At 33.9% G+C, this 26,293-nt stretch overlaps 1 protein-coding gene across 1 annotated transcript; it reads left to right on the top strand.

Moving 5' to 3' along the window:
* The first annotated feature begins 19,216 nt into the window (after positions 1 to 19,216).
* Positions 19,217 to 20,787, top strand: LOC127129336 (putative expansin-B2). The gene is made up of 4 exons (XM_051058551.1): positions 19,217 to 19,448; positions 19,566 to 19,678; positions 19,841 to 20,031; positions 20,373 to 20,787. Exons 1-4 carry the CDS (start codon positions 19,262 to 19,264, stop codon positions 20,698 to 20,700), a joined length of 819 nt encoding a protein of 272 aa, XP_050914508.1. The 5' UTR covers positions 19,217 to 19,261; the 3' UTR covers positions 20,701 to 20,787.
* Positions 20,788 to 26,293: the final 5,506 nt, after the last annotated feature.

Genomic DNA, 26,293 nt, shown 5'->3' with positions numbered 1-26,293 from the left:
TCCTTAAAGCCACAACCTACTAATGGTGAGAAATAATACCAAAATAAAGTCAGCACATGAATGAAGGCTTGATAGAACCAGGCAAGGCATGAAATGCAAGAAGATGGTCAAGAGTTCTAAATCATACCAAAGTCAAGACAATGTTGTAATGCACAAAGCTAAAATAATGATGAACTTATGCAGACATGAAACAAGGCATATGGCTTAAACCAGGTATGAATCATGACCATACCACAACCAAGTTAGGGTCTGGTTCCCACTTGTACATGAGCCAATGAACCCTGAGCCATACTGCACACATGGTGTTGAACACAAGTCAGAAATACAATGCAAACATAATGCAGGAACTGAATCACAAGATGCATACCAGAATGCCATGATGTAAATGCACAAAAAGCAATTCCTGCATCACAATGCCACTACAAAATACCCACAGTACAATAAAATATAAACTGGTCAAACTAGAACCCACTCATTCACAATTCATAATCTCTGCAAGGCCAAATCAGAATTGAACCACCATACATTCATATTATGCTATGGACCTTCCTCCATCAACATCCAAGCAAACATGACATGACTGGTCAAGCATCAATACCATAATCTCATGTCAGACCCAGTTCTAGCCTAGTAGGGAGCTCCAACACAACCTGCACTACAAAATCACGCAACAACTTGAGCCAACAACATCTTTCTCATCATTAAGCCAAGGCATAGCAGCTGCATTTAAGTTCTTGTTGAAAACAGTCAGCTGAAGCAAATTGCCAAACCTCCAAAGCCATCAACTCAGGCATGTGCTACAGCAAAAGAAGGTAAGTGGGACCTATGGAACATCAACCACAGCCTGCATTAACAGGATATGAGCATACCAAATGAACAGCAAATCAATGCAATGTAACAGGGCATGGTTTACAAGACCTACCAACTCAGTGTGCACAAGTGCTAGCCATTGAATTTCCTAACCAAGCGCATCACAGGCCATGAACAATTTGTCCCATGAAGTGGATTCAATGGACATCAAAGTCTGCAGTGGAAAAAGAGCATGAATAATCAGTGGAGTCATGAGAATTAATCAAAGGGAAGGATGTACATGTTAAGCTTGTAATGGCTATGACCAGTTCAATAGGTTGCATCTAATTCAATTGGTTTAATCCTAGCTCTAAGGTTACCTGCTACAGCCAAAGAACCATCAACCTTTTGAGTCCTCATTCACAAACCAACTGAGTTTTCTGATAAGAGAAAGTCACTGCAGTAAAAAGAATAAGGTAATTAGAAAAGGCAGTAATTCAAGAAAATATCCCAATTTGGCATAGAGACAACAATGAAGGAGAAAGCGTGGCTCAGATTACCTGTTACAAATCCATACATCAAAAAGGACCACTCCAATTTCTGAGCATCCAAATTGCTTTGCAGATTTACTCCTTTTGAACAGCACAGACCAAATCCCAAACCCTAATTTACATAGGATAAATAGAGAGCATATCAGTAAGAGGGGGAATCAACAACAGAGAACTTGGAGGCGGAAAAGAGACTATAAACCCTAATAAAAAAAGAGGAAAAAACAACAGAAGTACCTGGAGGCGAAAATCTGAAACAAAGAAAACCTAAAACCCCAAAATCGTACCTGGAGGCCAGCTTCGCATCCTTCACCACCACCGCAGTGACACTTTGTAAGGACCTCTCTTTCTTTCTCTTTATCCTTCTCATATGCTTGTTGTTTGAAAATATTTGTGAGAGTTGAGAGAGAATGTTTCTTTGAGATTGTGAGCTGAGAGAGCGTTTGAGTGAGATTGAGGGTTAGGAGCGCGCTTGAGAGAGAAGTGTAAGGTTGGGAGAGAAGAAAGATCGTGAGGGCGATACCGGAGGAAGACGAGCTTCTGTCATCTTCTTCTTCGTCTCCATTTCCTTTTTTTCTTTTCTTTTCTTTTCTTTTTTTTAATTAATTCAATTTCTTTTTGTTAAACAGAGATAAATAAATAAAAAAAACCACAAAAATTTGTAATATGTTTAGCATTTTTTTTTTCTTTTATTACATAGTGTATATTAATGTTGTTTAGTTTAGTTAGGTTGTCCAGTAACATTAGCCTATCCCCTCTTTTAATTGATTTGTTTTCTAAACTATCTCTAGCTAGTTCTGTTTATATTCCCAAGTGTTTGCTAAAATGATAACTAATCATGAATGGCCTAGTGGAGAGAGGGTAGTTTCATAATATTAAGTGGAGAGGGTTCAATACTCATGTGTAGTACTTTTTGTTTATTATTTTATTTTATCTTCTTTTAGCATTTTTTATTTTAGTATTTTATTAACATTTTCTTTTTTATGTTTATTATACTCATAATTTCATTTGTTAATAATGCATAGTTGTTGTATTTTAATTTAGTTCAAAACCATTTTAAAACTATAAAAATCATATTTTTTCTCGATTTAATATCAAGCCCATTTTTTCACACTCTTGTAAGTCGATTGCTTTTTAAGCATCACCATCGACCTCACATAGCTTACTCTTGGGCTTCCTTACAATGAGACATGTCCCTTGCACTTACACTCATACATTGTTTAATGCTTCATTATTTCATTCTTTGATTATTTGATTCGATTATATACTTGTTTATATCTTACTTGTTTGATTAACTGTGGCCTTTGTATGGTGTTTGAGGCATGTATTATTATTGTTTGTTTGCCATGAACAATCCCCATTCATAACAAATGTATCCCTCTCCCATGAAATGTATAATATTCTTTCATTCTTTATCCATCTGTTAATATAAGAAATAAAATGAACATCCGATAATCATTTCAAAACAAGACCAAAACCTCGATCCAACGTCGAGTAATCACTTTTCTCAAAACCTAACAGAACCAGCACGTATTCATCCACCCTTTTTGTAAGTCGATTGCTTTATGCATCGCCATCAACCTTGTAAGTCGATTGCTTTATGCATCGCCATCAACCTTGTAAGTTGATTGCTTCATGCATCGCCATCTACCCTTATCCCTAACACTTCTCCTTGCTCCACTCGTCAACTCTTGTTCCGATTAGGTAGCACCCATTAGATAGAACCCTTTGTATGATAACATAGGTAGGATTCCCTTATTCTTTTGTATGATAACATAGGTAGAATTCCCATATTCTTTGCATGCTAACGTTAGGTAGATATTCCCATTTGTAAATCCTAACACTTAAGTACACATTGCATGACAACTCTAGGGCAGAGCTTCCCCACTTCTAGACCTTTCCGAACGTCTCCGATCTTGTGGCATGTAGTCCGTTCTATTGCAAAGAGGTAACTGCCTAAGACTCGATTCAGCGAGCTGCGACACCTACTGCTAGGACGTGAACACATTGCCCACTCTCCTTTGACACAACTGGTGTCCTCCTTTGTAAGTCCATGCTCAGATGGCAATCCCTATGTAGGGGAACTACGTCGCCCTGATTCTCATACCAGATGAGGTACGTAGGCAGGAGATCGTGCGAGATCTCTCCGGGCACCCTTTTCCTTTTTTGTGTGTGTTTGCTTGACAGTTGCTAGGCTCGAGTTCCCGACTCCTTAGTAACTTGTTGCTTGTTTGTTCTTGTGTGTGTAGGAGACGGATGTAAGCCCAACCATTGGCATTCCGTATCCTCTTGTTGTGTGCTTGGAGTCCGGTATAAGTCCATCAAGTGGCATCTGGTTTCCAGTGTGGGTATGTTTGGTTCGGAAGCTGATGTAAGTCCAGCGATTGGCGTTCGGGTTCCATGTTTGCCTTTTTGTGCGTGTGTTTTATTTGGCGTGCGTGCAGCCGAACTACGGCAACTCTGATTCTCATGTTCAGATGAGATACGTAGGCACAAGATGCGATGTCTTGCCGAGTTTGACTAACGACTAACAACTAATCTTTGTTTGCTTTCGCCCTCGTTGCGATCCTTTCTCTCGCCCTCGTTGCGATCGAGACTTTCCCTTTCTCTTGCCCTAGTTGCAATCGAGACCTTTGTTCCCGTAGTTAGGGGAACTACGTTGCTCTGATCCTCATACCAGATGAGGTACGTAGGCAGGAGGTCGTACGAGATCTCTCCGGGCACTCTTTTCCTTTTCTTTGTGTGTTTGCTTGACAGCTAGCAGGCTCGAGTACCAGACTCCCTGTTAGCTTGTTTGTTCAACTTTGTTATTGCTTCTGACGATTCAGCGTCCGGTTAAACCCTTTGTGTGTGTAGGAGTCTGACATAAGTCCAGCGATTGGCAGTTGGTTTCCTGTGTGTGTTTGTTGGTTCGGAGTCCGATGTAAGTCCAGCGATTGGCATTCGGTTTCCATGTTTGCCTGTTTGTGTGGAGTCTGACATAAGTCCAGCGATTGGCAGTCGGTTTCCTGCGTGTGTTTTGTTTGGCGTCCCTATGTAGCCGAACTACGGCAACTCTGATTCTCATGTTCAGATGAGATACGTAGGCACAAGATGCGATGTCTTGCCGAGTTTGACTAACGACTAACAACTAATCTTTGTTTGCTTTCGCCCTCGTTGCGATCCTTTCTCTCGCCCTCGTTGCGATCGAGACTTTCCCTTTCTCTTGCCCTAGTTGCAATCGAGACCTTTGTTCCCGTAGTTAGGGGAACTACGTTGCTCTGATCCTCATACCAGATGAGGTACGTAGGCAGGAGGTCGTACGAGATCTCTCCGGGCACTCTTTTCCTTTTCTTTGTGTGTGTTTGCTTGACAGCTAGCAGGCTCGAGTACCAGACTCCCTGTTAGCTTGTTTGTTCAACTTTGTTGTTGCTTCTGACGATTCAGCGTCCGGTTAAACCCTTTATGTGTGTAGGAGTCTGACATAAGTCCAGCGATTGGCAGTTGGTTTCCTGTGTGTGTTTGTTGGTTCGGAGTCCGATGTAAGTCCAGCGATTGGCATTCGATTTCCATGTTTGCTTGTTTGTGTGGAGTCTGACATAAGTCCAGCGATTGGCAGTCGGTTTCCTGCGTGTGTTTTGTTTGGCGTCCCTATGTAGCCGAACTACGGCAACTCTGATTCTCATGTTCAGATGAGATACGTAGGCACAAGATGCGATGTCTTGCCGAGTTTGACTAACGACTAACAACTAATCCTTGTTTTCTTTCGCCCTCGTTGCGATCCTTTCTCTCGCCCTCGTTGCGATCGAGACTTTCCCTTTCTCTTGCCCTAGTTGCAATCGAGACCCTTTGTTCCCGTAGTTAGCTGAACTACGTTTTTGCTCTGATTCTCATTCTAGATGAGATACGTAGGCATAAGACGCGATGTCTTAGCGAGCACACTTATCCTTCACCCATAGGTACCCGAGCTACGAAGACTCTGATTCTCATTCCAGATGAGATACGTATGTAGTGGATCCCGTAGACTCTGATTCTCTTTGACCCTCTCTTTTAGTAAATAGTACATTAGATAAACACACACCCTTTAGACGAGAAACAACAAGAGTGGATCCCGTAGAGTACTACGGATGTGTAGGGGTGCTAATACCTTCCCTTCGCATAATCGACTCCCGAACCCAAGATTTGGTTGCGAGACCTTGTCTTTTCCTTTCCTTTTCTCCAGGTTTACTTCGAGCCTTTCCTTTCCCTCCTTTGGGATAAATAACGCACGGTGGCGACTCTTCTGTCATTTTCTTTCGCCGGTTGTTTTTTCGCACCTCTGTATTTTTCAGGCTGCGACAACAACCCAACGCGCGAAACGCAGGCGTACACGACAATCCACAAGTCTATCCGATATGTATACTAAGCTCGGTTATAGAGCTTTCCTCTCATGTAATCTATCTCAACCCAACAGGGAGTATAATAGATAATATCCACAATATAAAGCAATAAGAAATGCGATAAATAGAAGTGAGTGTATCTATAAAGGTAAGCACCTAGATCTAGCGAGAGAACAACCTAAACTAGGCTCAACTCCTTTTAGCGATTAGGAAGTACTCCAAGTAGCAAGTATCCCCAACAGAGTCGCCAGCTGAAGTTGGGGATGCTCAAGAAGAGACCCTTAACTACAAGCAAACTCCCCAGCAGAGTTTCCAGCTGAAGCTAGCAGAAATATACCCGAACGTATCGCACGCTCGAACATACAACAGAGTCACCATCGATTTTTATTTATCCCCAAAGGGTAGGGAAAACATCGATAAAACCCGAGGGGGAAAGAGATATGTTGGGTAAGGAAGTCGGTTGTGCAAGGGGAAGGTATTAGCACCCCAAACATACATGGTACTCCATGGGAACCATTTTGATTGTTCTCGCTCGAATAGGTGTGATATCTAAGATTGCTCGCAAGATAATGGGGAAAGAGAAGGAATAGATAAAATGCTCGGTCAGGATTGGGGCCCTCATGCCTACTTATCCTCATAGTGCAATGAGGAATTCAGAGCTTCGTAGTTCAAGGAACTAGTGGTGGGAGATGAAAAGAAGTTGTGATAAAGGTATGGTCTGAACCAAAGAATAGTGTTTTGAGCTTCAACAAGGGTAAAAATATGAACCCATGAGTATGGTGACTATTACCAATACGTGGACTAACAGGCCGTCACTATATGGTAAAACCGAAAAGGAAGGAATTAAGTGTTCGAGGCTGTAGCCCAAACATCTCTTGGTTCAAAAGGTGACGCAAGAGAGAGCACAAAGAGATAGTGTATTTGACTTAAATAATAGGTATATCACATGGAGTGATGGAAGGTAGCATACGAAAGCATCATGGGGATGAATGGAGCGAAGTGACCAAAGTTACAGAATCGAATATTTGGTAATAAGTGACTGAAGAAGTATTGTTTGAAATCGAAAGGTGAAAGTGTATTGGGATCCATAAGAGAAATGGGATTTGTACCATCGAGGGAAATAGCTTTAGCCGCTATGTGGACTGGCAGGCCACCACTATAGGGTGTTTAGCCGAAAAAGAAGGAATTAGATGTTTGAAGTTGTAGCCCAAACAACTCTAGGTATAAAGGTGGACTACATTATATGTCCTAAAAGGGTATGTATGTGGAATTCCAAGGAAAGTGTATTTCGATGCCAAGGAGACAGTATGTCACCGGGTGAATGATTTATGATCGAAGATAGATAATGGATTATGAAGGATATGAGCGATGCCCTAAGGCGAAGAAGGAATAATTAGAAGTATGCTCGCCAAGGACTCGCGTCCTCGTGCCTACGTATTCTCATTGTGCAATGAGAAAGTCAGAGTAATCGTAGTTTAAAACTACAAGAATAGAAAGAGAGAGACGTTTGTCTAAGCAACGAGGGCTCACAAGACAAACAACAAGTCAAGGAATGATTGTAGTACTGAGAATGGTATCACTTGCTAGGGAAACAAACAGTTCGAGATCAAATACGGATAATATCTTGGATCCAAGAAAGGGATAGACTCTTAATCGAAGAGCAAGGTAGGCATTTACCAATACGTGGACCAGCGGGATACCACTATAAGTTAAAGCCAAAACGAAAGACTAAATTAAGTGTTTGAGGTTATAGCCCAAACAACTCTCAATTGAGGAGACGGAATGTCGCTAAGACATCCCAAAAGGATAAGGATAGACAAGGAGTCCAAGGAGAAGTATGATTGATATCAAAAAGATGAATGAAGAATGATTGATTGATGAATAGGTGAGTTAGATTGATAAATAAGATAGCTCGCAAAGAATCTAAATTCTCCTGCCTATGTATCCTTATAGTGCAATAAGGAAATTAGAGCTTTCGTAGTTCATCCTACTAGGGATGAAAACAAGATGATGGAGGCAAAAGAAATGGATGATTGAAATTGAAATGATTTGAATGGAATATGAATATAATGGAGAATGAACAAACTTGATAGTTATTTGATAAGAGTCACACTAAAGTCTATGAGTAAAGGTGGATACAATAAGCAACGAGCCAAACGTCTGACACCCAAAGATACCCAGAATGAGTGTAGGAAAGCTCCAGTCTCATTCCTTCTTTACTACTTAAGGCTCGTGGCATGTAACTCTCGTCTTAACTTTCAAGTGGAATGAGAAGAATCTTTGTAGTTGTTTCTTGTATTGATGATGAAGACCTTATCAATCGTTCGATTCTAATTGCACTAAAGTCTATGAATAAAGGTGAATACGATAAGCGTTGGGTCATACGTCCCATACCCAAAGATATTCAGAATGAGGGTAGGAATACTCCAGTCCCACTCCTTCCCTATTTCTTAAGGCTAGTATCGTACAACTTGATTCATGATTGATAAGTTGTTGATGTAGTCCTTGCTTGTTGTATTTCTTTGTTTGTGAAGAGAGAGAGATTTGTCAATCGTATGAATAAAATTATGCTAAAGTTTATGAATAGAGGTGAATACGATGAGCGTTGGGTCATACGTCCCATACCCAAAGATACTCAGAATGGGGGTAGGAATACTCCAGCCCCACTTCTTCTCTATTGCTTAAGGCTCCTGCCACACACTTCTAACTTTGATTTGACAAGCTTTTGTAGTTTCCACCTTTGATGTGCTTGAATAATCCGCTGCTTGGTATGACTGAGGATGCCTTGATTGAAGATCTTGACTTGAGGCCTTGAGCTCCACAGCTTAGAAGAAAAGTCTTATTAAGTGACCAAGGGTCTTTTGGTCACTCAATTTGAACTTTGGGATTATACAAGTTCAAAGGATTTAATCAATCAAAATTTATTTTGATCAATTTAATCATGGGTTTTATTTTGGTTTTAGGGAATTAGGTTAATTATATTCTAGAAGTTAGCAATTGTTAGAAACTACCATAAGGGATCATGCATTGGTTGATTAAAGTTGATTGAAAATTCTAAGTTAGAAGTCCTAAGGGAGCATGTGCATATTAGTCGAAATCTTGACTAAAAATCCTATGTATAAGTCCTAAGGGAACCTACAATTGTTAGGAAATGACTAAATCCTAATATCAAATTCTAATCCTAATGGGATCATGTCATAAATGGATAAAATGTCTAAAATGACCTCTAAAGGGCAAAATTGCCATTTACAAAATATGTCCAAATGTGAACAAAATTAAACTCTAATCAAAACCTAATTAGAACCTAAAAATAATAAAGTCCTAACAAAAGATTTAACCTAATGTTGAAAATGGAATTATTCTAAATTTAATCAAAAGTCTAATTATCTTTAATTAAAACCTAATTAAAATCCTAATTAAACTCAAATTGTCCTAATTTCTAAAATCAAGATTTAATCTTCTAATTGTCAAAATCAACCTACTTAATCTAATATAACCTAATTAAGCTAATATCAACCTAATTAATCTAATTACAAATTGCAAAAACAATTAAAAATAAAAAGAAATGAATTTGGTTTGGGGGTGTAAACTGGAAATGGAGGTGTGGAGCTGAATTGGCTTAATGGGCTGCAGACAAGCCCAAATTCAGTTTTTTGTCACAATGGAAGTGTGTGTTCAAAAATATTGGAAAAGGCCAAACGCAGTGTGGACTTTTGTTAGACCCAAATTCACATAATAAGTTTCAGCAAGGGGGTGGAAAGAAGTGTGATCGAAGTATGGCAAGTTGATTTCGGTCAAGTGGTTGACCAAAAAGTCAACAGTTGACCAAAAGTTGACTGATCCAAAAGATGATGAAATGAACTTCTCTAATTAAAATGTATGTTCAAAATGGTACTATGATCAAATTAGAACCAATGTATTTTGTGAATGGATGATAATGACTTGGGTCCAATGAGATGTAGTGGAACTATAATCAAAACAAGCCATGTATTAAGGTTTAGATAGGTCAAAGATCCAAGTGTCAAGCAATGATCAAAGGTCTCAAATCCAATAATTTGTTAATGTCGTGAACCAAAATAGGGTTTCTAACCCTTCAAAGCAAACCACAAGGATTACCAACTCCAATACCTAAATCTTCAATCCAAACCCGCTTTGTTAATCAGAAACCTTGAGTCCTTGATGAATGAATGATGGTGAATATGCATAATACATGAATGAGGTTAAATGGATCTCAGGTTATGGGTCAGATGCAAAAGCAAAGATGGGGGCAAATTTTGGGGTACTACACTTATTGATTACACATCTAGAATAAGAAGTATGATGTCAATTTGTGTCATTTTCTATCCATATTTATCTTTTCTAAACTAAATTTATTTTTTTAAGAAAAAATATGATCTTTAAACCAAAAAATAAAACTACGATTATGTTCTTTTGTTGGCCAATTTGTTAGTGTTTAACCTCTTTAAGAATTTTCATGGGCTTTTAAAGATACGACTCATTGTTATCAGTGTTGTGAAAACATAAAAATGTGCTTGACTCCTATGAATGTTTGATACAGTCAACAACTTACATGCACTAATCTCACTCGGTTGGTTTTTCCAAGTCGTGTGACACTAGAAGTCCTATAGACTTAACATTAAAAAAAATCTAGTACAAATCTCAACAACTTCTTCAACATTATAACTTTCAATATTACAACCTTCTAGTCGACATTGGTTTTTTACATTCCCATTTAATATCTTCATGTTACCCATTAATCGAGTACCTCCATCTCATATAAGTTGGTCATTAATATTGTGTTTCTATTACAAGGTGGAAATTTTAATGAATCATTATATAAAAAAGAGGGTGGAAAGTATGTCTCTAGCTCAAATAAGGTGACAACAATTTCTTAATGTAATGCCAACAATATCTAGGGTTCAATAAATTTTCTATAAATAAATTTGAATAAAAAATATAGTTCATTATAGTTCATTGCACCTTCTCAAGAAAAAAAAGGAAATTATTGTCAAAAATTTATCCATTATAACATGACAATCATGAGACTTTAAATATTTTAATTTAAAATCCTTCATAGACATAAAGTTTCAATATTTGAAGAATATCCCTTTGAAACTTTAATTCCTTGAATAAACTTACACATGGTATATTTTATTTAATTCAGAGAGTATGAGTTACAAAAAGTAGATTTGTATGCTTCCCCTTCTTAGTCAATTTTACTTCTAGTCTTAATCCCATTAATTTTACCATGATCTAACCTTGCATAGATCTCATCCTTATACTTTCCTAGAACATTGAGTAACATACACATTACACTTTCAAAATAAAATAAAATTCAATATGCATAGAATCAATGAATTATCCTACATACAATGAATTCCAATATTGCATTTCAAAGAAATTGACCTTTTTTCCATCCACTTGTGACAAGTTCACCAATAGGATGCTTTCCAAATTTGTTCTTCAAATGTTTTACTTTTCATATAATTGATTGACGTTGAATAAAAATGGAGCTCAACCTTATTTGGATTTACCATAAAATTCTTTTTTCATTTAAGGTAATGATGCTTGAAATTCAAGAATCTACGATGCCTAAGAAATACATTTTTCATACCTTTCTCGAATCACATCATATTCGTATAAAATGTATCGCTTAGGGTCTATACCCAACCCAATATTATTTATTTATTTATTATTTATCAATTTCGTCGCTTAGGATTGATACCAAATAATTTATACCCATTCCAAAACTGTTATTTAATTTTTTATTTATATAATAACTTTTAGCGTCTTATACAGCGGAGACTTACTATTTATTTATTTATTTATTTATTCAACCATTATTTATAAAAATGGTAGTGTCGGTTTCCAGCAACGCTAGTTTATACTTAGTAAAAAGTTGTCACTTATTTTATCTTTATTTATGATTAGGGTGTAGCGTCAGCTATAGCAACGCTAGTTTTTTAATTGGTGCAAACAATATTTCGTTTCCCCCAATATATTTTGTTTCCTTCTATAAAAAAGAAAAAATAGAAGCAATTAAACAAACTAAATTTAACAAAAAAGAAGATTTTCTCCAAATCATCTCTTTAAATCATCTTTTCAAATTTCCTTCAAACTTTTTTTCGAATCGGTGTCAAATCAGTTTCGTTCCAAAATCATTTTCCAAATCGCCTTCAAACCATCATCTATTAGGGCTTCAAACCAACTTCTTAAAACAGTTTCAACGTAGGGCTTCAAATTAACTTTTAAAAAAGATTTAGGGGTTCAGCTCAACTGGAAAGAAGATATGTATAGAGAAAACGTGTTAAAGTAAAGAGAGATTCAAACCCAAACCGTTTTTAGAACTGCTTGGCCTCATCCCTTCCACTATCTCTTCTTCTAAGCTCAAAAGTGTCTGTATCATTTACGCAAAACATTGTTTTTATTGCGTTTCACTATTTATTTTGTTTACTAGATGAAATTAGAAATTCACACTTTATTGATTTTGTATTTGTTACAAGCATTTGGTTTTATCAAAAGAACTTTCATTGAACGCAACACTAATGATTTAGTATTGGATTCTCCTATTTCAGAAGGTAAATGTCACTGATAACTCGATTTTATTGTTAAATGCTTATGATTAGCAGTAAATGATTATTTGTGACTCTATGTTTTGATTGTGCGTTTTGATTTGATGCTCTGGTTATTTGTGTCATGATTAGAAATAGATTATTTATGCACTTAATTTGGAAAATTCAATGTAAAATACAACTCTAAAGACAAACATTTTCTACTAGATTTTGTAGTTAATTTATAATTTGATATGTATGGTCCGCCATTTACTCCTTATTTTTTATTTTTTATTTTATCCATTAAGCAAGGTCTACCACTAATATCTCTTGCATCACACTCAAAGATGACACATCACAGGACCCAGTTCTCTCTCTCTCTCTCTCATAATCACATCCTAGAACACATCACAACTTTTAGTTATGACTGCTTGAGGTTGGTTCTTTTTCCCCTACTTATTATATTTCTTTAGTGTTTTTGGTGATTGGATTATGTTAGTGGTTTGTTACTATAATTGATTTAGGGTTTTAGGTGATTGGTTTTGGTTTCTAGAAATTTATTACTGTAATTGATTTTGTTTTTTTTTTCATTGATTGATTATTGAAAATCATTAAAGTTAATGTTGATTTTCATCGGTAAAACATTTAATCATAGTAAAAATAGAAAGTGACATATTATAAAATACATTTAGACAATCACTTATGATTTTCATCTACTTATGATCTCCATAAGCAAACTGTATGAGTTTAATATCCATTTTCTTCATAGATAAACACATTTTCCCTTTGTTTATTTGAAACGTATTCATCACATGCTTGCCTTAGGGTTAAAGCAATTGCAAACCATCTATGGTTTCCAAAAGCACGAAGTTGGGTGAGGAAGATATCCAATAGAAGAAACTAGCTATTCGAATTTTTAATCAATTAAATTATAAATTTTAACTTTGATCACTCACTTAGTTTGTTTCATAAGTTTATTTCATAGTGATGATGACTGGTGATGTTTATGTTTCCAAACATTTGGAGGGTTCATTTCATATCATACTTGTGTCCATTAAAACACTTTATACGTTCTCTTGGACATTGTTAACTTGTTTATAATCTTTGCTCAAGGAAACTAAGGAAATGATATATTTTGTTTATAAAGTTTGTTTGTGGTGGTGATAATGTAAAGTCTCATTGATCGCTCTATTCACAAGTGCATGAATCGCGTCAGAGTAATATAAAAGATTATCGATCCCACAGAGACCAAATCGTCAATCTATCGATTACTATTGTTACGAAGTTTATCTAAGGTGGTACAAATGAGATATTGATGTCGTAAAATAACATAAAGAAAATGATAAGTACAATGCAGATAAAGATAGGCTTGAATGTATTTCACGTCAGTTAAACGATGCTTCGATTGTCTAAATAGAACTACTTATGGGGCAATATTTTCTACTCTTGAAAAGAATCCATTTAACATAAACTGTCACTTTCGCGTATTCAGAACCGAGTTTACCCTTAAATTAAGGCCTTTTATTGTCACTTATAAAAGGTGCGCAGAACGCTAAAGTAGTAAACCTATTTTTAAGAAATAAGACTTGTAAGCTTAGTTGAAAAGTGATTCTGATTCAGAAAGTTTTACCCAAGGAGTTTCCTGATTTTAAATCTATCAACGCGTACGAAAACAGTTTCAAAAATAATTTTTCCTTAAAGTGATAAAAATTCCTAGTTAACTAAGCCAGGGTGCTTTCACACTCCTTGAGTAGTTAAAATTAACCAAGTTTGTTTCAAAAAACTCGAATTAAAAATCAAAACAGCCCCTAAAGCATTTCTACAGATGCAATATGTGAAACATCTCTTTAACCGCGATCCTTACATTCTAACCTTTGATAGATTTAGCCAGACATGGTAATACAAACAAATACAACGATGTTGGACATGATGAAAAGAAGTTTAGAATGTAAGGCGCGAAGAACAAGTAAAGCGTGTAAAACAATTAAAACGAACAATAAAGATAATGGCGAGAAAATCAAATAAAGTAAAGACAATGGCATGAAATTAAATAAAGTAAAACACGACAAGGAATTAAATAAATTAAGGAATGGCAAGTAAAATAAAAAGGCGATTAAATTAGAACCTGCTCCAAACGGAGGATTTAAATCTGGTACAAGGAAATAAATAAACCTTTGATTTTGAAAATAAAGCTGACGACAAAATCAAAGTGCTCCAACTCAATTACACTAAGGTGCAATACCCCCTCGATGTGACGGATTACCGCTTTTACAGATGATATTATAGTCTTAGTGTTGTAAACTAAGTTTGATAATTTGGAAGTGAACTAGAACGACCTATTTATAGAGGAACTCAACAGCATGCAAAGACCGGGATGCCCTTCAATTTCTCTTTAGTGGGAATGTGGAATTCAAAGGTGGCGCCCGCCACCCCTCCATAGCGCTCGTCATGTGAGTAAATGGGGAAGTTCATGGGATCATGGCAGTTTCCTCCTGGTTGAGGGTTGATGTGTCATGACTTCTCCTATAGCGGCCGCCATGCAGAACGCCACGAGTACAATATTTGCCGAAAACCCTAACTTTTTGGTCTTTTTGCTTCGTTTCTTCTAAAAAGGTCCTGAAAGAGCTAAATATCTGAAAACAACACAAAAGAGAGGATAACACAAGTAAAATGATAATAAAGACCTAATAAACATGTGTAATCCGAGCCAAATACGCGGTGTGATTCAGTGTGATCACCCATGTGTGCTATATTTTTGTTTGATTCTTGAATTTTGAATGGGTATCATTTTTGGATCAAATAGATTAGGGGATTATGGTAAGTTAACAAAGATATGTGTGCTTTTGAAGCCTTTAAAGAGCTAGTAGAAAGAAATTCCTTTGTGAATATTCTCTTTATTATTGCTAATTGATGCTATTTGTTGTATGAGAATGTCATATTGTTATTATATGGGGAAACTCTGTTATGATCTCGATGTGTGTTGATTTAATCAATTATTTCGAAAACAAATTCTTCACCATGTTGTGTTCTTCTTCAGAATTCATATACTCCATTCACAAATGTTTAAAGCTTATTAAGATTGATTATGGTATATAAACAATCTGATATATAAATCTCTCTCTAAAGGTTGCACTGATTTTTTATCTGATATATGATATGCATGTCTAAAAAAAATTGGTTGACAAATTTGTTACAACAAGCTTATTTGATCTAGTACTGCTGATAATTAAACTTATTATGTTTGCCTTTTCAGAGACACTTGTAAATTCCCAAATTTAGATTTCTCTATGGTGTGCTGACTTGTCACACATGTTTGATCAAAGAAACAACATTGAGGTGCTAAGGTCTGAATAAAATTAAAAACATTCAACTAGGCTGGTGATTGCTCTTGGAAACTCAAATTTGATAGATTAATAATTAGATTAATGCTGTGGAGAACTCAAAGGCATATAAAATGTATTGCAATATACTAACTTTTTTAATGCCAAGGTTTTTATAATCAGAATGATGCTTTATTCCCATTCATGATCTTAGTTATTTGATTTGTTTATATAATTATAGTATCATGTTAGTTATTTAACAAATTACACAATGAATGTTCTGACTATGTGCTGATCATAGAACAATTTGGTTAGTTGTTTGTTATTAGTGTATGATTGTAGATTGATATTTTAATATAACAATTGAGCTATTATGATTGTAGAGAATTTCAAATGAATTTGTATTGTGTGAATGACTCCAATTTGTATTATAGTATAACAATTGTATACAAATGTTATCATTTATATTGTGTTGTGGTTTGTTTAAACGTAGGTTTCTAAACAGGTTCTAATACGTCCTAAAAAGAATATTTAAAAAACACAATTAGCATCGGCCATGGTCGACACTACCTTTACGTGTATCAGATACCTAGCGTCTCTTTAGGCCGAGCTACCAAAATACAACGGGTTAGTATCTCAAAAATCCGACGCTACAAAAATACATATACAAGCCAGCGTCTCTAAAGACCAACGCTACATAAATACCTATAACAAGCTTGCGTAAAGATCAAAGCTACATAAATACCTGTAACAAGCTAGCATCCCAAAATACCAACGCTACTGAAGTATTAGCGGCGACTATGACCGAAACTAACATAACATTAACACTTTGGTGTCTCCATTGGGCGACGCTAAATCTAACAATAACGCTGACTTTTCAATCATATATTAGCTTCCCACTTGGGTTTATGATAACTGACGTTATATAACGTCTGCTGAACACTATTGTTAGCTTATAGGATGGAGGTGTCTGCCCCGACTTCGACATAGGCCGGTGCTAACAACTCATTAGCGTCGGTTTTTTGCTTTATAGCGTTGGCTTTTGGCTGACACTAAGACACAATTTTCTTGTAGTGATACACTTTTTTTTCAAAATCAATAAATATATATATATATATATATATATATATATATATATATATATATATATATATATATATATATATATATATATATATATATATATATATATATATATATATATATATATATATATATATATATATATATATATATATTTCTTCCCGTGGTATATCCAACATGTATGGATTTTGTTAATTATATATTAAATGTTCTTTCAAAATATCCGCACTCAAAATGCATAACATTACTTTAAACAAGGAGAAATGATTTGTTTAGATAGAATTTTCTCTACATGAGCAACAACAAATCTAATAAACTCATCCACTTCATCTTCATATTATTTTGGCAAATGATAAACAGATATCCATTTCCCATCAATAGCCTAATTGTTCATTTAGCTATTTTGTCACTCATTCTATGCCTTAAGATTTATTTAATCGAAATCGTAAAAATAATAAATCAAACACAACAATAAATTTTCTCATGACTAATTCAGTCGGAAAAACTTTGATTACCCATAGCTTAATGAACTCTAAATGATCATTTATTTTAAAGTACAAATTAACAAGTACTAAACTATATAATATAAATAATAAATAATATATGTATAATATCCACATTGTGAAGTTACATAGCAATAATCTATAATAAAATATAACTTTCATTGGTTTACACAAATATATCAGCTCTAAATATATGAACATAGTAATAACCTAGACTTGTGTAAGATAAAGAGGGAGAAAATAAAAAATTTAAAATATAGTTGAAAAATGAGAATAAAATTCGTATTTACAAAGAAATATATTTATTAAAAAAATTGTTGATGTATAAGCATTATTAACAACTTGTTACATTAGTTTAATTTTAGAAATATAAAGAAATATTGCTGAAAGAGATGAGCCATATACCAAAAATTTATAGTCGTCTAGATCATACAATTTAATCTACCCGTCTCATCCATATTTAATTAAATGTCAATAACACTTTTCAAAACTAATATTGACTTTGTTCCTCCTTTTTTTAAACAAAACTTCTATAGAAAAATGCTATTAAGTGGATGATCTTAAAGTTAAAATTTAACATAGTTAAATCTTAATTTATTTTAAAGAAAAATAACATTTTTATTAAGTGTTAGCCCTATATTTATCAAAACAAACAACTTTGATAATCTTGAATTTAGTCAACTGAGAGTTAATTAAGAGGATTCATATCAATGTTTTAAAAATTAGACCAAATTGATTGGTCGAACTAGAGCAGTAATCAATCCAATTAGTTTATTAGATCCTCCGTAATTATTCAACAGATGCAAATTCGTGTAAACCGACGATCAAGAAAAATTTGTAAATCAGTGATTTTTACAAACCGCCTAATTCAAAAGAAAAACCCTAGTCCTCCACCTCCATCATCATCGCTCTTTTTATCCTCCATCATCGCTGCACCATTTTCCCTTCATTGTTATCACTCTCTTCGTCTTTCTTATAATTAGTTAATTTTACTTAAAGAATGTGTTCAGAATGATATAACTAAAAAAAAATTTTGATTTTTTTAATTTAGGCCTTTTGACAAGAACCCCAATGAAATCGTAGTTTATTTTCTAAGCCATAGGTGATTTTATTTTTCAACCAATGTCACTGTTAAAAGATAATTATAATTTTTTAGTATTTTCAATTATTATATTTTTGTGTAATTTGTACATGTAATTGTTTTCACTTGTCCCCTACTTTTTGGTTGATTGATCTCATTTTTCGATAAATTCATTTATTTTGTATAAGTTAATTTGAAATTGTAAAGGAAGATGGAACTAATATCATTTTTGTATGGTCAACTTTTTAAACTATAAACAAAAATGTCATGATTTCTTTTAACAATGTCATGATTTAATAATTATACAATTTTATTATAAAGATTTATTTGAAAGTATGATTCAATTTTATCCGATTTTAAAACATTAACTCATATTTTGATTTCATCAATTAAACTTTAGAGATATAAATGTAAAGATACTATCCCCTCTCTCTAAATTTCACATCACAAAACATATATTTATGCAACAGGATTATTTACTTGACTATGTAAATTAACACGTGGGCAAAATGTCTTCTATCTAAATTTCAAACATCTCGTTTGTCTTGTTCTTTGCCAGACCCCAAATTCTCTCCATGGTTAAGCATATCTTAACTGCCGTCTCAAATATTTTTAATTAATTAAACTTACTTTTTCATTGTCGCATAGAAAAATTGTTTTTAGTTGTCATTTTAAAATTTTAAGCAATATTATTATTTTTTATTTATCAATAATATTCCGAATTATTTATTGCAGAGAAAAAATTAAATTAAATATTAAATTGAACTAAATTAAATAAAAAATAATTAAAAGTATTCTAAAATAAAAATAAATAATAATATTAAAAGTGACAATATTCATGGATTATTTTTTATTTAAAAAAAACTAAAATAAATGACAATTAAAAAATAACAGGAGTACCTACTTTTGAATTAATAACCTATGCATGTGTCAAAAATAAAGAAGCTTATCTCTATAAATACCATAGTCACCATAGCTATATTCCTCAAACAATATAACTAGTAACAAAATCTCAGTATAGTCATAAAATGGCTCTTAGTGCATTCTCTTATACACTCATCCTTCTAGGTTCACTCTCAATATTCATAGTGACCCCTTCCTATAGTTTTAATCCAAGGAAGCTTGTTAATGTAACTTCATACTCCTCACCTGATTCAGATTGGTCACCTTCAGTGGCCACTTGGTATGGATCTTCCGACGGTGATGGAAGCGAAGGTAGAGATATACCGGATTTTTTTTTGAAGAAACAATTTCAAGAAAGTAACGAAATAATAAATACTTAAATATTTGTAGAAACGGTTTCAATTATAGTACTTGATAATATTTGTGTAGGTGGTGCTTGTGGATATGGAAATGCAGTTGGACAATCTCCATTTTCTTCACTGATATCGGCCGGAAGCCCGGCCATCTACGACTCCGGTAAAGGATGTGGTTCTTGTTATGAGGTAACTATATTTAAAATATAAGAAAAGAGGAAGAAAAAATATTAGTAATTATTAATTAAAGTTGCACTAAAATCCATTTTATAACTGTTTTGAAAAATATTTGATATAATTAGTGACAATATTATTAGTAACAATATGAATTTTATTTTCTGATAATTTCAGGTGAGGTGCACAGGAAATTCTGCATGTTCGGGAAACCCTGTGAGAGTAGTTATCACTGATGAGTGTGCTGGTTGTGGCTCAGATGCTGAATATCATTTTGATTTGAGTGGCACTTCTTTTGGCTCCATGGCAGTTTCAGGTCAAGATCAAGAGCTACGTAATGCTGGAAAAATAAACATGGAACATAGAAGGTAGGTTTCAATTATTTTTTCTTCAAAACTATATATTAAAATAAAATATTTTATTAAAATTTATTTAAAATAATAAACTGTACTTTTCAACTGTCTTTATTAGTTACCGCCTATTTATTAATTAAACAAAATAATTTAAATTACTGTCTAAAATTATATTATTTCTTAAAACTTTCTATCAACAGTTTTCAACTACTTCCCATTAGATACGACAACTTTTTGACTTTTAGTTTATATTTTTTTTGACATGTTTGGATTTCACGTTTTTGTCATTAATTATACTTTTTGTTTGGTTATAATAGTGCAACTATTAATTTAAGATCACATATTTTGCTATGCAGAGTTGAATGCAACTATGCAGGTAGATCAATAGCTTTCCACGTGGACTCCGGATCAAACCATGAATATTTTGCAACATTAATTGAGTACGAGGAAGGGGATGGTGATCTTAACAAAGTTGAAGTGAAGGAAGCACTTGATTCATCTTCTTGGGATACCATGCAACAATCCTGGGGTGCTGTTTGGAAATATGATAAAGGGGCACCACTTCATGCACCATTTTCTATTAGGTTAACTACACTTGAATCTGGAAAGACTATTGTGGCAGAGAATGTGATTCCTGCAGGTTGGATGCCTGGTCAGACTTATAGGTCAATTGTGAATTTTTAAGTATAAAATGTATGTTTGTTTTAAGTTTTTTGGACTATATATTAGCATATAGTGCTATATATATGTATCCTACTCAATCAAGTCACCCTAAGTGGACTTTGTATTGTCTTTTATTATCAATCAATAATAAATGTTTGTCTTTAATTAAGAGATATGTAAGTGCTAAGAAGCATTGTTGTAATGAGTTTCATCCCAACTTCATAGACAATTAAGCCCACTACATGAAAAGTATGACACTCATAGCTTGTAACTCAAAGTCAAATATTAATAGGTTGAAGTCTGCAAAACTTGTACTCACACCCACTATTCATTCACGTCAACTATAAAGGGGTGTGGTGTTAAGCTAAATTGAATGTCATTATAACTTTTAATTATAGATAAAATTTTGCCTATAATTACAATGATTATCACTATATGTTATTTTAATTTTATAAATAGTAAAAATTATATCTACGATTTTTTTTATTTTTACAAGTGTCACTAAAAACTATTGAAATATAATTTTTTATTTTTAAATTTTACTCCAAAAAGTAAAATAAAATTTAAATTTTATTTTAAAATATTATTAATATTAAAATAAAATATTCATTAAAAATATTTTACAATACATTTTCAACCATGTCCAAACTAAATAACTAAAATTAAATATTTATGTAAACTTTTATTAAATCCAAACATTATATTTCGAATCGTATTATATAAATTAGAACTACTTATAAAAAAATATTTATATACTTATAATTTTACAATCCAACTTCAACTTCTTATTTTCTATATTTGCATTTTCAGATAAAATGAAAAGTTCTCACTTTCTATATTTGAATTTCACATATAAAAGTAAAATAGCTTTATGTAAATGTATCTTCAGCTTCATGTATGGATTTACAACAAATCATAAATGCAAATGTGAATATTGAAGTAGAGTTCAAACAAAGAAAGTATAAGAAAAAACATTTAATGGTCTAAGTTTTTAGAGGCCTCCGCATCAGAGTGACCTCACATTTGCTACAAAATTAATGATTGCATTAGAACTATATAATCGCTACAGAGACCACAATTATTGTTATAATATAATCTACCTTGATAAAACTTTATTGGAAAAGTTTTATAGATTATGTCATTATGCTCATCATGAAAAACATTCACATTAAAGTAAAAGAAACACATAAATCAGAGTATCACATATTCACTTACTTAAATCGTGTGTATCGGTCTTCTCATTTATAAAATGTTCAATCTTCATTTTTTTAAGCAGTGTGAGACTTCTAACTCATACTTGTACACAACAATCCTCCCTTCAACTGTGAGTCCATCTATTATGTTCCTCCTCAGGCGGAAAGTCTTTCATTCACATAAACTTGTATCACCGTTGCTGACACTACAACGGAACACATCGCCTGGCCACAGGACCGGCCCAAAACATTTTGAGGTCCTGATCTAATCTTTCATGTTGAACTCTAATAAAAAAATATTAAAAATAAAATAAAATTGTATTTAGAATGTAAATAATATTAAAAGATATAGCAAAAAATAATTATAAAAATAAAAATCAACAATAATACATCTTTAGAAAAGTTATATTTCTTTTTATATAAAAAACATCGAATCATAAATAATATTGTATGATAATTTATCATAAAAATCTAATAATAAAATGAATGAGTTATATGATTGATCTTTGATATTATTTAAAAAATATTATTTAAATTTTTTAAAATAGTGACTATTCTCTTTGTTAGGTTAAACTATGTAATATTTTAGTTTTGAACAATGGTGTTTGATTCCTTTCTATTGCACTTTTGTAAAATAAAGTAGATCAAGATTTTAGAAGGGTAGAATCGAACTCAGGTCATGACCATCAAAAACATGATATAGTTCCTCCAGGTCACTGCATTAACATCAAACATGTATTTAATAAACTATGTATATAATAAATATTTAATGTATTTTTAATATTTGAGGCCCCCTAATTTTTGAGGCCCTGTGCGGTGGCACACTTCGCACACTCACAGGGCCGGCCCTGCCTGACCACCAAATTGTCAGGAAGATTTTTGATACAAGGAGTCAATTCCTTTATTGAACCAGACTCTGAACCACTCTGATGGAAAATTAAGACACAATATCAGACCAATACGTAGCGGATATAAAATTTCTCACACTTGTAGGAACCTTAAAGATCATCAACAAATATAAGACCGCAAATCGAACAATAACGGCACAAAAGAACATCAATATTTTAACGTGAAAACCTCTCAATATGAGAGTAAAAACCATGAGTCGTCTAAACCAAAGAAATAACTCAACTACAATCGATTAAGGATACAAGAGAGTCTTAAAATGATCCACAAACTAGTGCTAACAACCGCAAATCACAAAGTAAACTAGCTTACAAATAAGAATAAAAAAGCTGAAAAATTACTCAAATCTGCAGCTTTAGTGCGAAGCAGATATCTCTCACGTTAAATCTTGTTTAAAAATTCAGAATAGTTAAAAGCTAGATACATGTTTTATAAACCTGTCCTCCAAATGTGAGCTCGATCCGACGGTTAATGAATCGGGGATCGTCGGTTTAGTGAGACTGGTTGTAAAAAACGGTAATAGGTTTCTGTCCTCTTTCCTCTCTTTTGTATCCTTACTTTTTCTCTATCTCTCTCAATCCTAAATTGATCCTCTCCAGTTAAATAAGTGAGACTAATGGGCTAATCATATTTGGGCCTTTCTCCACATAAGAAGGGAGCCCAAACCCAACAAATCTCCCCCTTATAACTATATGGAAGAAATCTCCAAACCGACGCTATCACAATAAAAGCTTAAAATTTCCCTCTCGGTAATATTTTAATCATCATATCAGAACCATTATAATCTATATGAACTTTAGTTAACTCTAACAACTTAGTATCAAAAACATCACATATCCAATGATATCTCACATCAATGTGTTTGGACCTATTATGAAAATTTTGATTCTTACCAATATGAATAGCGCTTTCATTATCAACAAATAAGATATATTTGTATTAAAACAAAACCAAACTCTTGCAACAAAATTTCAACCATATAACTCTTTGCATGTTTCGGTAATTGCAATGAACCCAACCTCTGTAGTAGACAACGCTACACACTTTTGCAATCTGGACTGCCAAGTCACATCTCCCCTTGCAATTTAATCATGTAGTCCAAAGTCGACTTTTTGGAATCAATGTCTCTAGCCATATCAGAGTCAGAGTACCCCATTAGAGTAGACTTATCTCCTCCAAAACAAAGCCTCGCAAAAGTAGTATCGCGAAGATACCTTAAAATCTATTTTACAATGTTCCAATGCTCTCTACCTAGATTTTAAAAAAATATATTGATTGAACCAATAACATGTGTTATATTTGGTCTTGTACACGTCATTGTATACATCAAACTACCCACATCATACGAATAAGGAACACGTTTCATATCAAACACTCCATCTTCACTTGAAGGACTTTGTTTAGAACTCAACTTGAAATGAGTATCAAGAGGAGTGCTTACCGCCTTAGAAATTTCCATTTTGAATTTTTGTTGCACTTTTTCGATATAATGTTCTTGTGACATCCAAAGTTTCTTCTCTTTTCTGTCACACATGATTCTAATGCCAAGAATCTATTTAGCTGCTCCCATGTATTTCATGGAAAATGGCTCTACCAATTGCTTCTTTAACCTGTTAATGTTAGATATATTTTTCCCTACAATAAGCATATCATCAACATATAGCAACAGGATAATGAAGTCTTTGTTAGAAATTTTGCTAACAAAGACACAATGATTTGAAGTAGTCTTTTGGTATCCTTGATCACACATAACAGACTCAAACTTTTTGTACCACTTCCTTGGAACTTGCTTCAACCTGTATAAACTCCTTCTCAATTTACACACATGATCTTCTTTGCCTTTAACTTGAAAACCATCGGGTTGTTTCATGTGGATCTCTTCCTCCAAATCACCATAAATGAAAGTCGTTTTCATATCCATTTGCTTAACCTCTAAATCAAGAGTAGCAGTCAAACTCAACATGGTTCTAATTGATGACATCTTTAAAACAGGTGAGAAAATATTATTAAAATCAACACCTTTTATTTGACGGAAACCTTTCACCACTAGTCTGGATTTATATCTTGGAGACTTAGAGTTGCTCTCATGTTGTAATACCCCAAAATTTACCCTTCATTTTTCCTAGAAGCATGGGATTATGCTTTACACTTCATTAGCATCATATTAGGTCATACCCATTGCATACTGCATTAGTGACATGAAGATCAGTTTTTGATCGATCACTCCTTAACAGAAGGAGCCCATACAAAGCAAGATTGAGAATTGGACTTAATTTTCTAAGTATACAAGTCTCAAGGGTCTCAGGGGGGTCCAAGTATCTTATTATGGTCCTTAGTTCATCAGTGAAGGATTCAAAGCTATCAGAGTGTTCATCTGGATTTAATCAGAAATTAGGGTTTCATGGCTACCTGCAACAGGCAATGTTTGGTTGGAAGTAGAGGAGCTCATCCATGTCATGATTAAAGAGGCATCTTGGCCTAGGAAGATTCACAATTATCTCAGGAAGATCCATTGGCAATCAGTGCAATCAGTTCTTGATCATTTTGCCCTAAAACTAGGGTTTGGTATAAAATCAGTTTATTTCTGATTCTTTGGGTGAAACTCTTTTCCATGGCCCTCCATATGTCCACAAGGGTCTACATACAAAAAATCAGCTCTTTATTTGAGCTAGAAGTGCTTTAATTGATCAATGGAATCGAGAATCAGACAGTTTGGGAAAAGTCAACTGTGGGGCCAGAAAAGTCAACTCCTGACATTTTGAGAGTGGAATCTCAAAATCCATGCCTAGGGGATCCTACATGTGAAATTTGATCAAGGTTGGATCATGGATTCATCATTTAATCAGGAATTGGAAAAGTTACTTAATTTGGAAATGGTTGACTTTCCATTTAGGGAAAGTTTTCATGATCGTTGCACTCACTTTAAGCCCATTTTTCATCAAGATAAAAGCTTCATTTGAATATTTCTCCAACATGAAAGTTGTTCCTCTTGTTCCAAGATTTCTAGAGATATAAATTTTGCTCCATTTGGATTAGAATTGAGAAAGTTATGCTTAGTCAAAGTGAGACATTTTTTTAGGACACTTAGAAAAATTTCTAAGTCCAAAATCTTCAAAATTTGTCAAGACTTCTTGGCCAGTTTTCTTGCACTTCAAGGCATTATTTGAAAATACTTTATTCACAACAATTGTACCTTGCCATGTCCTCTTTCACATCCTTTTGGAATCATCTCATTTGGATTCATGGTTTGAGAGATACATTCATTTAAAATGGGCATCATGACTTGATTTTCTAGGCAGATTTTGGGTCTGGCTGGCCCAATCAGATTTTCTAAGCATGCTGCACAAACCAGTCACATTTTTTTTACCTATTTTGGCCATGCATTGGACATCCATTCACTTAAGTTTGGCCCAAAATAACAACATTTTACACCTCACTTCACACTTTTATTCTTATGGATAAATCACTTATTAAAAAGCCCATGAGAACACCTAATCCGCCCTATTTAAGAAGCT

Source organism: Lathyrus oleraceus, chromosome 3, assembly GCF_024323335.1.
Source record: "Lathyrus oleraceus cultivar Zhongwan6 chromosome 3, CAAS_Psat_ZW6_1.0, whole genome shotgun sequence".
Classification (NCBI taxonomy): domain Eukaryota; kingdom Viridiplantae; phylum Streptophyta; class Magnoliopsida; order Fabales; family Fabaceae; genus Lathyrus; species Lathyrus oleraceus.
Note: the sequence above shows the minus strand (reverse complement) of the source record. Positions and strands in the feature narration are given on the sequence as shown.